Source organism: Podospora anserina, chromosome 3 (assembly GCF_000226545.1).
Source record: "Podospora anserina S mat+ genomic DNA chromosome 3, supercontig 2".
Lineage (NCBI taxonomy): Eukaryota > Fungi > Ascomycota > Sordariomycetes > Sordariales > Podosporaceae > Podospora > Podospora anserina.
In genome coordinates this window covers 1871106-1883340 of record NW_001914856.1, presented here as the reverse complement: position 1 = coordinate 1883340, position 12235 = coordinate 1871106, and the positions used below count along the sequence as shown (strand labels likewise).

The window sequence follows — 12235 nt, the reverse complement described above, 5'->3', positions numbered from 1 at the left end:
GTTCAGCTGTGCCCTAAGGGAGAGAATAATGTGGAGGCTTTCCGGATGAGGGGGATTTCGCGCGGTTGTGAGCGGAGACTAATCCCGATCGGGGTGGATGAGAGGGGGGTGAGGGTTTGTTACTTTTTGGTGACGGCGGTGGGGGGGAAGGTTTTGGGGGTTGTGGGGGAGGGGATTTTTACTTGAGGAGGAGAGAGGCAGTTGGTAAGGAGGGTTTGGTATGGAGAGGTTGTTAAGTCTCAAGGTTTATTCTGGGACCGGTTCTACCTTTGTCTATTTTTTTCGAGACGGTTTCTAGTTCCTGATGTTGGGATGGCTTCAGCTGGACAAGGGGAAGAAAGTGGTGAAGAAATGCAGGGAGAGGCAAACGGACAGGAAAAAGCAAGATCAAACCGGGCAGCAATACCAAGGGATGGATGGATGGAAACCGGCAAGACGATGAGGCTATCATCTGGTGTGTTTGCTCGATACTGGGTGGTAGAGCGGTGAACGGCTGGGCCAGCCACATGGCATAACTATGGCAGACAAGGTGATCTTTTTGGCGGTATGCAATCGTCGCCAAGAAGTTTACGGTAATAGCACAACATAATCCATAGCCATAATTTGCGTGACCCTGTGGGAAAAAGGTGCTTATGATGTAGGTATCGATATGCGGGGGCGGGGCAAGCCATCGGGTAGCTGCCGATTCAGCTCCATGCGTCCCGGCACTCGCCTTTTGGCCTTTCCTTTCGTAGGACAAGAACCAACAGAGAACAAAGGAGAAGAGAACAATGGAGCCGTACCCGATACTGTTTTTCTCTTGCTGCGTGTCTTACCAGGACTCGGGACACTTTTGATGGAGTCACTCGAAGCCGGCCAAACTGGTTTGGTTAGGTCGGGTTTGGAAAGAAGCAACTGTCTATGTGTATGTGCCAAGGCTACAAGTAGGAAAGCAAAAGAGCATTTTCCGTCCCATCCATTGCGTGAATGTTTGCCCCAAGACGGAGACGTGCATCTGCAATGCAGTTGATGGGAGTGGGAGGAGGTGCAGTTTCTTTCTTGCGTTCATAGTGAGGCAAGCAACCTGCTGGCTAGTAGGAGAGGAGGGAAAGAGCAAACATTTTGAGTGGCAGAGAGGGAAGGAGAACGTAGAGGTAGGCGCTGTGGTACGGCTTTAAGTTAGCCCCACATTCCCGGTCCTTTGGAGGTAGCTGGGTGGTGCTTGCACGACTTCACTTGTTCAACTTGCCTACCTTATTGGACTTGAGCGATTCTTTCTTTTTGAAACATTTATCATTAGTTGGGAGTAACACCAAAAGCCAGAGTCGTCTGATATTTTCAGAAGGAGCAGTTCTTTTATCGATCTTTTTTTTTTCTTTTTTTCATCCATTCATTCAAAGCAACTTGCACCTCACTCACACAGAGACTCGAGAGCAACAGCCATGTCCCTGTCACCTGGAGGAGGCCCATCCGGTGGTGGAGTAGGAGGAGGAGGAAGTGGTGGTGGGGGCAACAACCACCACAACCACAGCCACAACCACAATCACAACCACAACCACAACCACAACCACAACCACAACTTCGGTGGCGGCGGCGGTGGTGGAGGTCCATCTTCATCTTCGTTTGCACATTTCCACAATAAGAGCTTCAACAACAGGAAGTTCAGTTCAGCTTATATGAACACGACGGCGACGACCAGCTCGGGATCACTTTCATCGTCGTCATTATCAAACGACGACGAGGACGACGGCGACACTTTCACTTCTGTCATGCGCGATCGTCAGGCGAGGGGGAAGGACCCCTATAATTCGGGGGATGGGTCTGAGGGGAGTGACTTGAGTGATCGGGAGGGTGGGGTTGGGACGTCGAAGTTGAGGTTGGGGGGTGGTGGTGGTGGTGGAGGGAGGTGAGACTTTTCTTGCTTTTCATACTTGTTGTGAGATGGGGAAAGTGGAATAACTGACATTGCTGGGGTGTGATTTACAGACCTGAGAAGGAGGATTACGCGGGCAGAGAGCTTCGTCAAAAGGCGATTGCCTTTCTGGATAATCCTGAGCTGCTGATGATGTATGCTCAGAGTACGGGTGATGTTCGTCTTTTCTTTCCTACGGGTTTCTCATGCTCATTTTCTGACCATGACATCCTTCCCGAGTAGAGCATACCAGGTGCCCGTCTCCATTTTATGCGTCTCCTTTGTGGGTATGACGATCTCCCTCAGCATTCTTCCAGCAATAAAGTGGCAACGTCAGGTTCACGGTTTGCCAACCGACCTGATCACCCTAGACAGCAAGCTCACAATATCGGTGAGAAACGTCGCCGATAGACAGTGCTGCCTCTACTTGGAGCCAGTTATGGGTTTCCCAATCACTACACAATTCTTACCCATTGGTTTCACCACTTCGTTCCCAGCTCGCTCGCTTATGTCGAGCTAAATTTTGTGGCTTTTCCTGTCTCTTTTATTAACAGCGAATGTCTTCTGTTTCAATTTTATGGAGATTTTCCAGGGCTTTGTGAGATAGGGTTTGGCATCGAACCTGTCGTCTTAAGGGGCATTTGGATGAATTATGATGACATGACACGGGCACAAAATAAAAAAAGGAGAAAAGGCAAAAGGAAAAGAATACCAAGATAGCATGGTTAATGAGTGATTCTTTTGCCATTGAGCAGTCATATACGTGGCAGAACGGATGTCGAGTCTTCTGTTCCAAGGCAGTTTCATGAGGAGGGTGGCTGGGGCTGGATACTACATGCAAGAGAGCATGGGCAAATTGGTCAGTTACTCCCTGTCTAGACCAGTTCAAGTACATCATCCCCTGGTTCATTCATACTTTGTGTTCCAGGACTGTTCTGTGCGATATATATATGATCTCTTCCCTCTCCTCGTCCAGGTTCAAGCAAGGGCAACCAACTCCGTATCGAAAAACCAACAACCTGACCGCAGACGCCTTGTTTCCCTACTCCCCAGTAACATCAAGAGAACTGACCAACTAGTGAAACTCGGCATCTACCCTCCCATACCTCACCCCGTCAACCTTAAGCTCGAATCCCAGCCCCGCACTGTCGACGATCATCTCGAGGGTAAAATCCAGATTGTCGAACTCAACACCGCGTGTGGTTGTCAGTCTGGTGAACAGATGCCTGGGCACCGCGCCAAGGTCCGTGGTCAGCGTGCAGACGTGCACCAGATCCCGAGTAAAAGCCTTGGGCGGCTCATCAGCCTGGCAGGCGATGAGGTCGTCGGTGACGACCAACGACTGCCCCGGGCGGAAGTTGCGGGTGTAGTGGAAGGCGATGGGTTGCATGGGCGATAGCGCTTCTCCCTGTTTTTTTTTCTCTTTTGTTGGTATGTTGGAACTAGAATACAGGGACGAGAGGGTGGGAGACTAACCTTTGCAATATGCCATTGCATCCTGTCACTGACCATCCACCTCTCCCACAGCGGCGACCAGTACCTCTCCGCCACAGAGTGCTTCTCCTCGTCGTACACAGTCGCATACGACGTGCCATAATGCATTCTCGCCTTTCGGGATATGACCATGTTACCTTCCAAGCCGCGCAAAACCGCGCCGCGGACGACGGCCGTCCAGGCGTATACCGGCTGCATCACCTCCACCGAGGGCCGCTCTCGCATGTCGATGTTGGCCTGGGAGGGTCTCTCACTATAGGGAGGGGGGGCGGCGCTGGTGAAGTGAGTCTTGAGCTTGCGGTAGAGGTAATCGCTTTGTCCGAAGCCACCGACGAGGATGATGCCCGAGACGATCCCCCCCAACGCGCGGAGGTTGTCGACTTGACCTTGGACGAGTTCGCAGACTTCTTTGACGACGGGGTCGAAGATTTCTTTGATTTGGTCGGCTGTCATTACGAGGAAGCCCGAGTCGAGGCCGGCTTCTTCGTCGTCGGGAAGGCCGGGAAACCTAAAGGGGGTTGTTGGTTAGGTCTCCATGAGGGTGAGGGGAGAGGGGGGAAAGGGGTACGTACGGCACATTGACCTCCTGATGTTCGTCCTCGTTGAAATTCCTCTTGACAAACTCCTCGAAATACCGCAGTCCCATCTGCCATGTCTTGCCCTTTTTCGCCTTCATGTCATCGAATCTGCTCTGTCCGAGTCTGGATTTGACATGCTCTTCGAACCGGTAGTTGAGAAAGGCGCTACCGCACAACCCGCCGGTTCCAACGGCTGATTCTTCTACTTTGATGGGATTCAGAGAGACGATTTTGTAGGCGATGAGGCTGGGGTGTTTTGTCAGCTTCGTTGCCCCTTTTCCCGGGCTCAGGGGTAACTGCAAAAGTAGCAAGAACTCACTCGACCGTCCCGCCACCACCGTCACAAACAATAAAATTATCCCCAACCTTCAAGTGATTAGGCTGTATCGCCTTCAAAGTATACACGGCCGCCGCCTCGGGCTCACTGATAATCTGAATCTGCCCCCCCGCCCCCATCCCGGCCCTCTCCGCCGCCTGCAAAGTAGTGTTCTTCGCAGCATCTGACCAGACCGCCGGGCAGGTGAGAACAAAACTGACCTTTGTCGAGGCCATAAACGTCTCGCCGTATCTTCGTGTGAGGGTGTCCATTGTGTGTTTGTATATCTGCGTTAGGTAATCACTCACGGCGTCGGCGACCGTCTTCTTGAACTTCTTAAGCTGGGCGGCGGTTTCGAGGGGTGAGACATAGTATGGTAATTTCTGGGAGCGGTCGAGAAAGAGCTTGATGCACCGGAGGCGGGACTCTTCTGGTTTGAACTGGAACCCCCATTTTATCGTTGGGGCGGTGCCTGGGGGTGAGTTGGGAGGGAGGTCGTAGGATAGTTCGGTGGGCACCTTGTCCGAGGTGATGCCGTTGCCGCCCGGCCAGGTTTTGATGATTTCTATGTCGTCGGGGGTGCCGGTGTAGACTGCTGCTACTCTGTGTGCAATGTTAGTGATATGTATATGATGAGATTTGGTGGGATGGGGTGAAGCTTACCCTGAGAATGTAGTTCCAAAGTCGACACCAACGATTAACCTGTCGTTGATAACCGCTGACCCTCTGGCCGCCTCCCTAACCGGGCCATTGATAGCCTCGGCCGCCGGTGGCGGTGTTCTTTGAGTGCTGGTATTGCTGCTGATGGAGGTGTTGTTTTTGATGTGATAGTCTCTGCTTTCCCGATTCCGCAGACTCGGTGATGAGTGGATGGGGAGAGGGATATTCATGGTGACGGCGGCATCGACTGATGATGTGGTGGTGATACAAGTGAAAACAATAAGAGAGACGGTCCACCCCTTCAACCTCTGCCAAATCCCGTATCCTGAACGCCCGTATCCACAACGTTGATACCCCCAAACCCGATAAAACTTTCCAGTCTCTGAATCCCTTTCTGAACGAGAAGCGACTTTCAATCTTGTCGAAGCAATCTTTCCTTTCCAATTATTGAACACCCAAAGTACGTCTGCCTTCCGATGAACCCCTCAACACCAAAAGTCAAAGATCACCACTCCCCCTTGGCTCCCTAGCCAAGTCCCCTCCCAAAGGTGGCCGCGTGGAAAATGACGTAAATAACCTGCAAGGTCCCGTCCCACTAGGTCTCGAGTCTTCGTATACCGCCAAGAAAATAACCACAATTCATATATATATCTGCCTTTCAAAGCTTCCTGTCGTCTCGAATGCTGCTGCCTTGCCCGGTCGTGCGTTGTGGTTCTCTGAGGCTGGATAGCATTGGACGGACTGGGATGGTGGGGTAAGGGGAGAAATGGGGTGGGGGAGCGCCAAGCAGAGATGCCCTCAGCCCAAGAGCAAGCAACCCGCTGGCGAGCTGCAAGGCTGGTTGGTGGTGGTGGTGCTGTTGGTGGCTTGTTCACTACTGTATATGACTGGCGGCCATAACGGGCAACTTCCTCACCAAAACGGTGGGATGAACTGCCAACGGACCGTCCAGCCCGTTTCTTTCTTTGGGGGGGGGGTTTCCATTTTGGCAGGTCCAGTGCGGGACAGGGATCAGGAACAGGAGGGTTTCACGTGATGGCGTTGCTACTGCTACATACAGCCTTTCTCTGGTAGCATTATTTCGGGGATTAAATAATATGGAAGGTTTTGAAAAGAGCCGAATGCGAAAACCAACAACCGATGCGGCCTGGTGATGACGAAAGCTTTTTCAGACCGCTACGCAAACATCTCGCTGTCGACGTACTCGAACCAGGCAAACATTTCTTATCCATTTGCCAAGCCGCTCAACTTCCCTAATCTCCGTCGTGGTGGTTCGTGATTTCTTCCTACTCGGTGAGAGATAAGAAAAAAATGATGATCTTCTTCAACAAGTTGCTCATTGATAACCGATTGCCTGGCCCTTGCACGGGAATCCCCGATACAATCCACTTTCTTCCATAGCATCTCATCAAATCATATTCGCAAACTTCCCCATGCTGCTTTCAGGATCGAGTTCCTGAAGAAGGACCTTGCAAAATCTGATAATTTTGATCCGATCTTATCTCTCTCCACCGCGCACTGGGTCTTGTCATGGGAATTGTACTTGACGTTCTCAAACATACCGTCAAATACGTTCAGCTTACGTGTGATGTGGTGTTCCCTCCCTCCTCTAGAACCGTCTCGCCCGTCCGTGTGTTTGTTGCCCAAAAAAGGGGGTGGCAAAAATGCCCATCGCCAATCCATCTCCTGATACCAAACAGTAGATCAAGAAAACCAGGCAAAAGAAGCAAGCCACTCCCGGTATCCCGAGGCCCCCGCGCCGCTCAATTGTCTCAGTACAGAGAAAAAAGTTCAGACTAAATCCAAGACAAAAAACGCGGGTTAAACCGAACAGAACAAACAATCAAGTTTGTTCAGCTTTTGCTGGCTGTCAGCGGCTGGACACCCCGTTGGCTGTATGTAAGCAATAGCTGGTTTTGAAATCCAAAACGCAAAGAATAGGGAGGTTGTGACACTCCACCATAGCCCTATCGCAGATCCTCTTGCCTCTTGGACGTCATCCATTGATGGCATATGCCGCTCTCCCTATACCTAGGGTATCCGTAGATACACACAACTTCACCTCTCTCTTGTCAAAATCACCCTTTATACAACAGAAAACCACCCCGTAGCGACCTTGTACGCCTGTTCTCCATAAATGAACGCACAAAATGCCACCTGGTATACGCCCCATCTCATCTCACACTTAACACCCCCCAACAACAACGACAACAACAAAGTCAAAACAGCTATATCAAAGCAACATTTTTCGATTCTGAGTGGTGATAAACAATACTCCCATCCCCACACACCAATCCAATCATCAGCCCCCCTCCCCCCTCCCTCACTCACAACTCATCCCCATGAAACACCTCAGGTACACCGCTTCGTATGACATACAAGTAAAAAAAATTGTGAAGGTTAGGTATGTAAACTTATATGTCGAGGTGTGTGTAAAAATAATAATAAAGATAGTACCGTGTAAAGATTCAACACTTCCCCAAACAGCCAGCCATAAAGCCAGCCGGCTGCTGCCCCCCACTCACCCTTCAAAAACAGTGTGTGCGTGTGTGCAGTGGTGCGTGATATGTGCGGTCTGTGTAAAACAACAAAAAATATGAGCAAAGTCCCCCTCTCATCTTCTCTCCCCATCCCTTCTTGAAATATTCTAACATAGGAAAAAACAAGCCCCCCATCCGACGACGATACATGTGAGACGCCAAAATGATATGATGATGATGAGCTTTGCCAAGAAAAACAACAACAGCCAAAAAAGCAAGCAAGTGACGATATGTGACACAAACTGGCTCAAAGCTGGCTGGCTGTGTGCAATTGAAAACAGAAAAACCCAAATATCCCAATTTCCTCACTCAATCTATATGGGGGTATTTGAAACGACAGAAATTTGAGATATGTGAGAAATAAACAGAAAAAGGAAACAAGCCACAAGGTATTAAAATCTAGCACTCGACAAGGCGGCACCGTCCTTGGGGGTATTTGCGAGATCGAAAGACTGAAAAACGAGCCCCCACAACCGAATTCGATCCAGAGAGAAGCATTGTAACCGAAAATATCTGCCGTCGTTTGGCAGAGTCGAGAGTGAGCGATGAGACCCAATCAAGTAGAATCCTCCCATCCCAAAACACCATCCGATGAAACCCAGCCAGAAACCAAGACTTTTATTTTCGCCGCCGTCACCAAGAGACCATCAGGAAAGAAACATCGCACCTTAAAACCGACTGCCCGCCGCCCATATGCTTGCCGAAGCCGAAGCCGCCCAGTCACCCTCGTCATAAGGGGGAGTGGGCCACTTGTATTCGGCAGCCTTCTTGCCGTAGTTCAATGGCTTGGGCGTGACAGCTTCTTTGCCGTCACCAAAAAGCATTACGTTTCCGCTGGCGGAGGGCGAAGGGGTCGGGTAAGGGTTCGTCAACACGACATTGCTAGCTGATTGCCTCAGAGGCTTCTCGTTGTCGAGGCGCTTCATGGCACGGTGGGTCGAGGTCAACACTTCATCTAGAAGTTCGTCTTCCTCGTTGGGGTCGTCGTATTGGTTGACACCGTGCGCAGCCTGGGCTCTTCGTGTCCTGCTAGATACGGGACCGGTTCCTCGGGAGGCGACAAGCAGATTATCGACCGATCTTGGTTGGTGGTGAGGGAGGGAGTGGTGGCGCTTGAGATTACCGCTTGGCGTTAGTTGATTCACTTGATGGGCCGGTGGCGCAGGAGGTACCTCGGCCATTTGCTGACCCTCGCGGAGCGTCTTATCGAGGGACTCATACGTGTCTTTTGGAACGGGGATGGGTGCCGGGTTGTCGATCACCATTGATGAGCGGTTGCTCGCCCATGGTCCACAACCTGCCTGGGCCTCCATATCGTCAGAGCTGGGCGACATGGGCGTCTGATGTCTGCCCGAGAACCTCCTCGCTCTTTTCCGGAGGTGCGAGAAAAAGCTCTCCTTGTGTCCACTCGGTGGCGACACCAAGCCAGACTGTCCATTGAGAGCTCGTTCTGCCTGTTGCCTGTGAAGTTCAGCGTAGTGATTGGTGTTCGATTGGACTGAGAGCTGCCTGCCAATCTTCTTGGAGGACTTCTCTTGAACTGGGGCGTGTCTCTGAACCGCATTCGCATAGGCGTCATTGTACACTGGTGCGGGTTGGGCTGTGACAGTCTGCGATAGAGGTGAGATGGGACGGATGGTGGGAAGAATGGGCATTGGTGCGACGTTCGAAGGGCCGTTTGTCCAGGTTGCTCTTTTTGCGACCGTGGGTCGTGGAGCAGGCATAACCGGCTGTGGTGGCTCGACGGGAGCGGCAGGTCGAGCGATCGGGGCAGGGCGAGGAGCAGGAGCAGGAGCAGGAGCTGGTGCTGGTGCTTCTTTCGGGGCGGGCTGCGGAGCGGCCATAACCTCGACACTCTCGGAGCGACCGATGAGCGACTTTCTGAACCACGAAGACGGCTTTGATGTAGCCGTTGGCGTGGTCGCGTTAGAGTCCTTTCCCCGACTGATGTCAGACTGTTTACGACCCAGGATCTTGGACGCAGACTTTGGGCGCAAAGGATCAACGGCATCGGCAAAGTACTCATGGGCAAGCGCCTGAGTAGATGTCGGTCGGCTCTTGGGATCCCACATGAGGCACCAGGTAACAAACTGGCTGAGCGACGAAGGCCATTGGGGAGTCTGCAAGATGGTGTCCATGGAGTGAGGCGCCATCTTGGGGAAGGAGAACCCGAGCTTTCCAGCAAGACGGGTTCCTTCCCTCCACTCTCCACCGCCGACGCGCGCACCAGCCTTGTTGTACCAGTTCCCTGGGCTTCCCATGATTTCACATACCCTCCAGACCTGGTCGACCTCATTTCCACCGGGGAAGAGAGGCTTGAGGGTGGCCACCTCCACGGCCATAGCACCGACGGCCCAGATATCCACCGGGGCCGAGTACTCGCCCGCCCTCAGCAGTACCTCTGGGGCACGATACCACCTGGTGGAGACATACGTGGTGTAAGGAAGCTTCGAATGCGTCTCACGAGCGAGACCAAAATCGGCAATCTTGACGGTATAAGATGGGGGCGTCGATGGTGGCGTGACAAGAGCAGAATACCGTCTGAAAGAGTTGGTGAAATCCGAATGAGCTGAAGTAGACACGAGAATGTTCTCTGGCTTGATATCGCGGTGGAAGAAGCTGTGAGCATGGATATGCTCCAAACCTTGCATGATCTGGTACAGGATGCTCTTCACGCTGGCGTTGTCCAAGCACTTGTGGTCCCTGGCCTTCATTAGTTGGTAGAGGTTGCCCTCCATGTACTCCATGGCGATATGGAGCTTCCTGGTGAATGGATCCAAAAAGATGTCAAGGGCCGGAACCAAATGAGGGTGAGCGGGGAGCGTCCTCAGGAACACAACCTCCCTCAATTCCAGGCATGGCTGAAACGACTCGAAAGTCTTCTTCATGGTCTTGATGGCGACCTGTAATTGATGGTCAGAACAGCAACTTGGTCAAAGGGAAAATAATAAGCCATACCACTGTACCACGACGGGCAACACTGGCGCCCGCCGTCCGTACTCTCGCGAGCACGACACTTCCAAAGCTTCCATCTCCAATCTCCTTCAGCACCTCGAACCTGTCTTCAAGGGGTAGCCCGTTGTTGGTGACGAGCTGGGTGGACCCGCGGCGGGTCAAGTCGTGTGCGACAGTCATGTTGATGGTCGTAAATGATGATGGATATCCGGTTCGAGTGTTTTGTGTCTTCGAGGACTTGCTCGAATTGACAATGGATCGGCGCCGGAACCAGCCAAAACACGCCCTGTTGCGCGCAGTGAAGCGCGGATAATGCCGAGTCGCAAGTAGAAACAGGCTCTCTAAAAGAGCAGTGCGGATTATCGGAGCATTCAGTGTCCTACAGAAGCAACTTTCGCGAGCGTGTCGAGGGGTCGAGGGGTCGTCAGAGTGTGCGATCGATTATAGTAGTGGTGGAGATGGCGCGACGAGGAGCGGACCGTGTGAGTGAGTTCTAGATAGCGTGTGGCTGACAAGGAGTGTAGGCAGTTGGAGTTGTTATTGTAAAGGAGCGAATGAATAGAGCTGGGTTAATGAGCGACATGAAATGACAAAAGTGTATTGTGGAAAGATGTCCTGTCGAGGATGGATGGCAGGGAAGACGGCCGAGGAGACGACCGTGACTGGTATCTCTCGCGTTGCCGGAGAGTGTGGGACGAGGACCAGGGCCAGGAAAAAGGAGCTTGCGGGCGTAACAGCAGGCCTCCTAGCGCGAACCGAAGCGATGGATGGATGGATGCAAGAAATGGCCCAAAGGATTGACTCCAGGGGGTCAACAAGACGTGTGGGTTTGTTTACCCTGTCGATGGATATTGACTCGGACGATTGCGAAACTGTCAAAAGTCGAGACAGCGTCGGGGGAGTGTAGGGTGGGTGAGAGCGGCGGTGGTGACCGGAGCGGTGTCAGTGTACAGGTCACTGCCCTGTCCAGGCCTGTCCTGTGCCGAGTGAACTGAGTGAGAGGGTGAGCTGAATGGTCTCAGATGTCCGTCTCGCTCTGTGCCGTTTGCTGACAGCGTCGAGAAACTGAATACAGCTGATGGGGGGACGAGCGGGCCAGTATTCCGGAATGGCAGACAGAGACACACGGCTTGTTACTCTCATGGGACGAACGAGTGCAACAGGACGGGCGATGGACGGTGAACTGTTTTTTTTGCACAACAATTGCTGGCGCTCTGGGAAATGGGTCCGTTCTCTTAGCATGAATTACTGGGGCCGGGGTGTCTTCGAGAAAAAAACGATAGGGGACCCAATCTCGCTAGTGATTCGGAGCAACGCTGCTCTCGAGCGGGCGCAATTTGGGCTAAGATGTGAGAGACCAGGGTTGAAAAAGAAATAATGTCACCGTCGCGACAAGAAGAAATATCTGATGAAGCCGTCACGGCATGGATTGGGCCGAGTGGTGGTTGTCGGTTTGTTGACAGCGAAGGTGATGCTCGAGTTTCTCAGTCACCTCAGGTCTCCCCAAACAACGGCGGATAAACAGTCGTCGTCTGCTCCCCTCCCGCCGTTACGGGCTGCCTGGCTCCGCATATATCCGCAGTGCTATTATTGTTGAATATTGACGAGAGGAGACAGACTGAGAGATAATCACATCCACATTCTGTGGGCTGTCGACGGCAGAACCAATGACACCTCCCACCAGGAAAACATTGCAGCAACGCACGATGCTTCTCCTCAGTTGGCAGCGTGCCAGCACACACCGTTCAGTGGTCAGTGGCTGGTGATCCCCGCCAGGCCCCGCACTCAACTGGTGGCCGCT

At 52.4% G+C, this 12235-nt stretch overlaps 3 protein-coding genes across 3 annotated transcripts; 1 reads left to right on the top strand and 2 right to left on the bottom strand.

Annotated features, from left to right (window-relative positions):
* Positions 1-1421: 1421 nt before the first annotated feature.
* On the top strand, positions 1422-2302 carry PODANS_3_7250 (uncharacterized protein; the record flags this gene model as incomplete). Its single annotated transcript, XM_001909493.1, has 3 exons — positions 1422-1885; positions 1966-2068; positions 2135-2302. The coding sequence occupies 3 exons, from the start codon at positions 1422-1424 to the stop codon at positions 2300-2302; spliced, it is 735 nt and encodes a 244-aa protein (XP_001909528.1).
* Positions 2303-2966: 664 nt separating this feature from the next.
* PODANS_3_7240 (uncharacterized protein) lies at positions 2967-5169 on the bottom strand (the record flags this gene model as incomplete). The annotated part of the gene is made up of 5 exons (XM_001909492.1): positions 2967-3102; positions 3156-3893; positions 3958-4209; positions 4283-4882; positions 4943-5169. The coding sequence occupies 5 exons, from the start codon at positions 5167-5169 to the stop codon at positions 2967-2969; spliced, it is 1953 nt and encodes a 650-aa protein (XP_001909527.1).
* A 2978-nt stretch (positions 5170-8147) lies between these two features.
* PODANS_3_7230 (uncharacterized protein) lies at positions 8148-10614 on the bottom strand (the record flags this gene model as incomplete). The annotated part of the gene is made up of 2 exons (XM_001909491.1): positions 8148-10382; positions 10438-10614. The coding sequence occupies 2 exons, from the start codon at positions 10612-10614 to the stop codon at positions 8148-8150; spliced, it is 2412 nt and encodes an 803-aa protein (XP_001909526.1).
* Positions 10615-12235: the final 1621 nt, after the last annotated feature.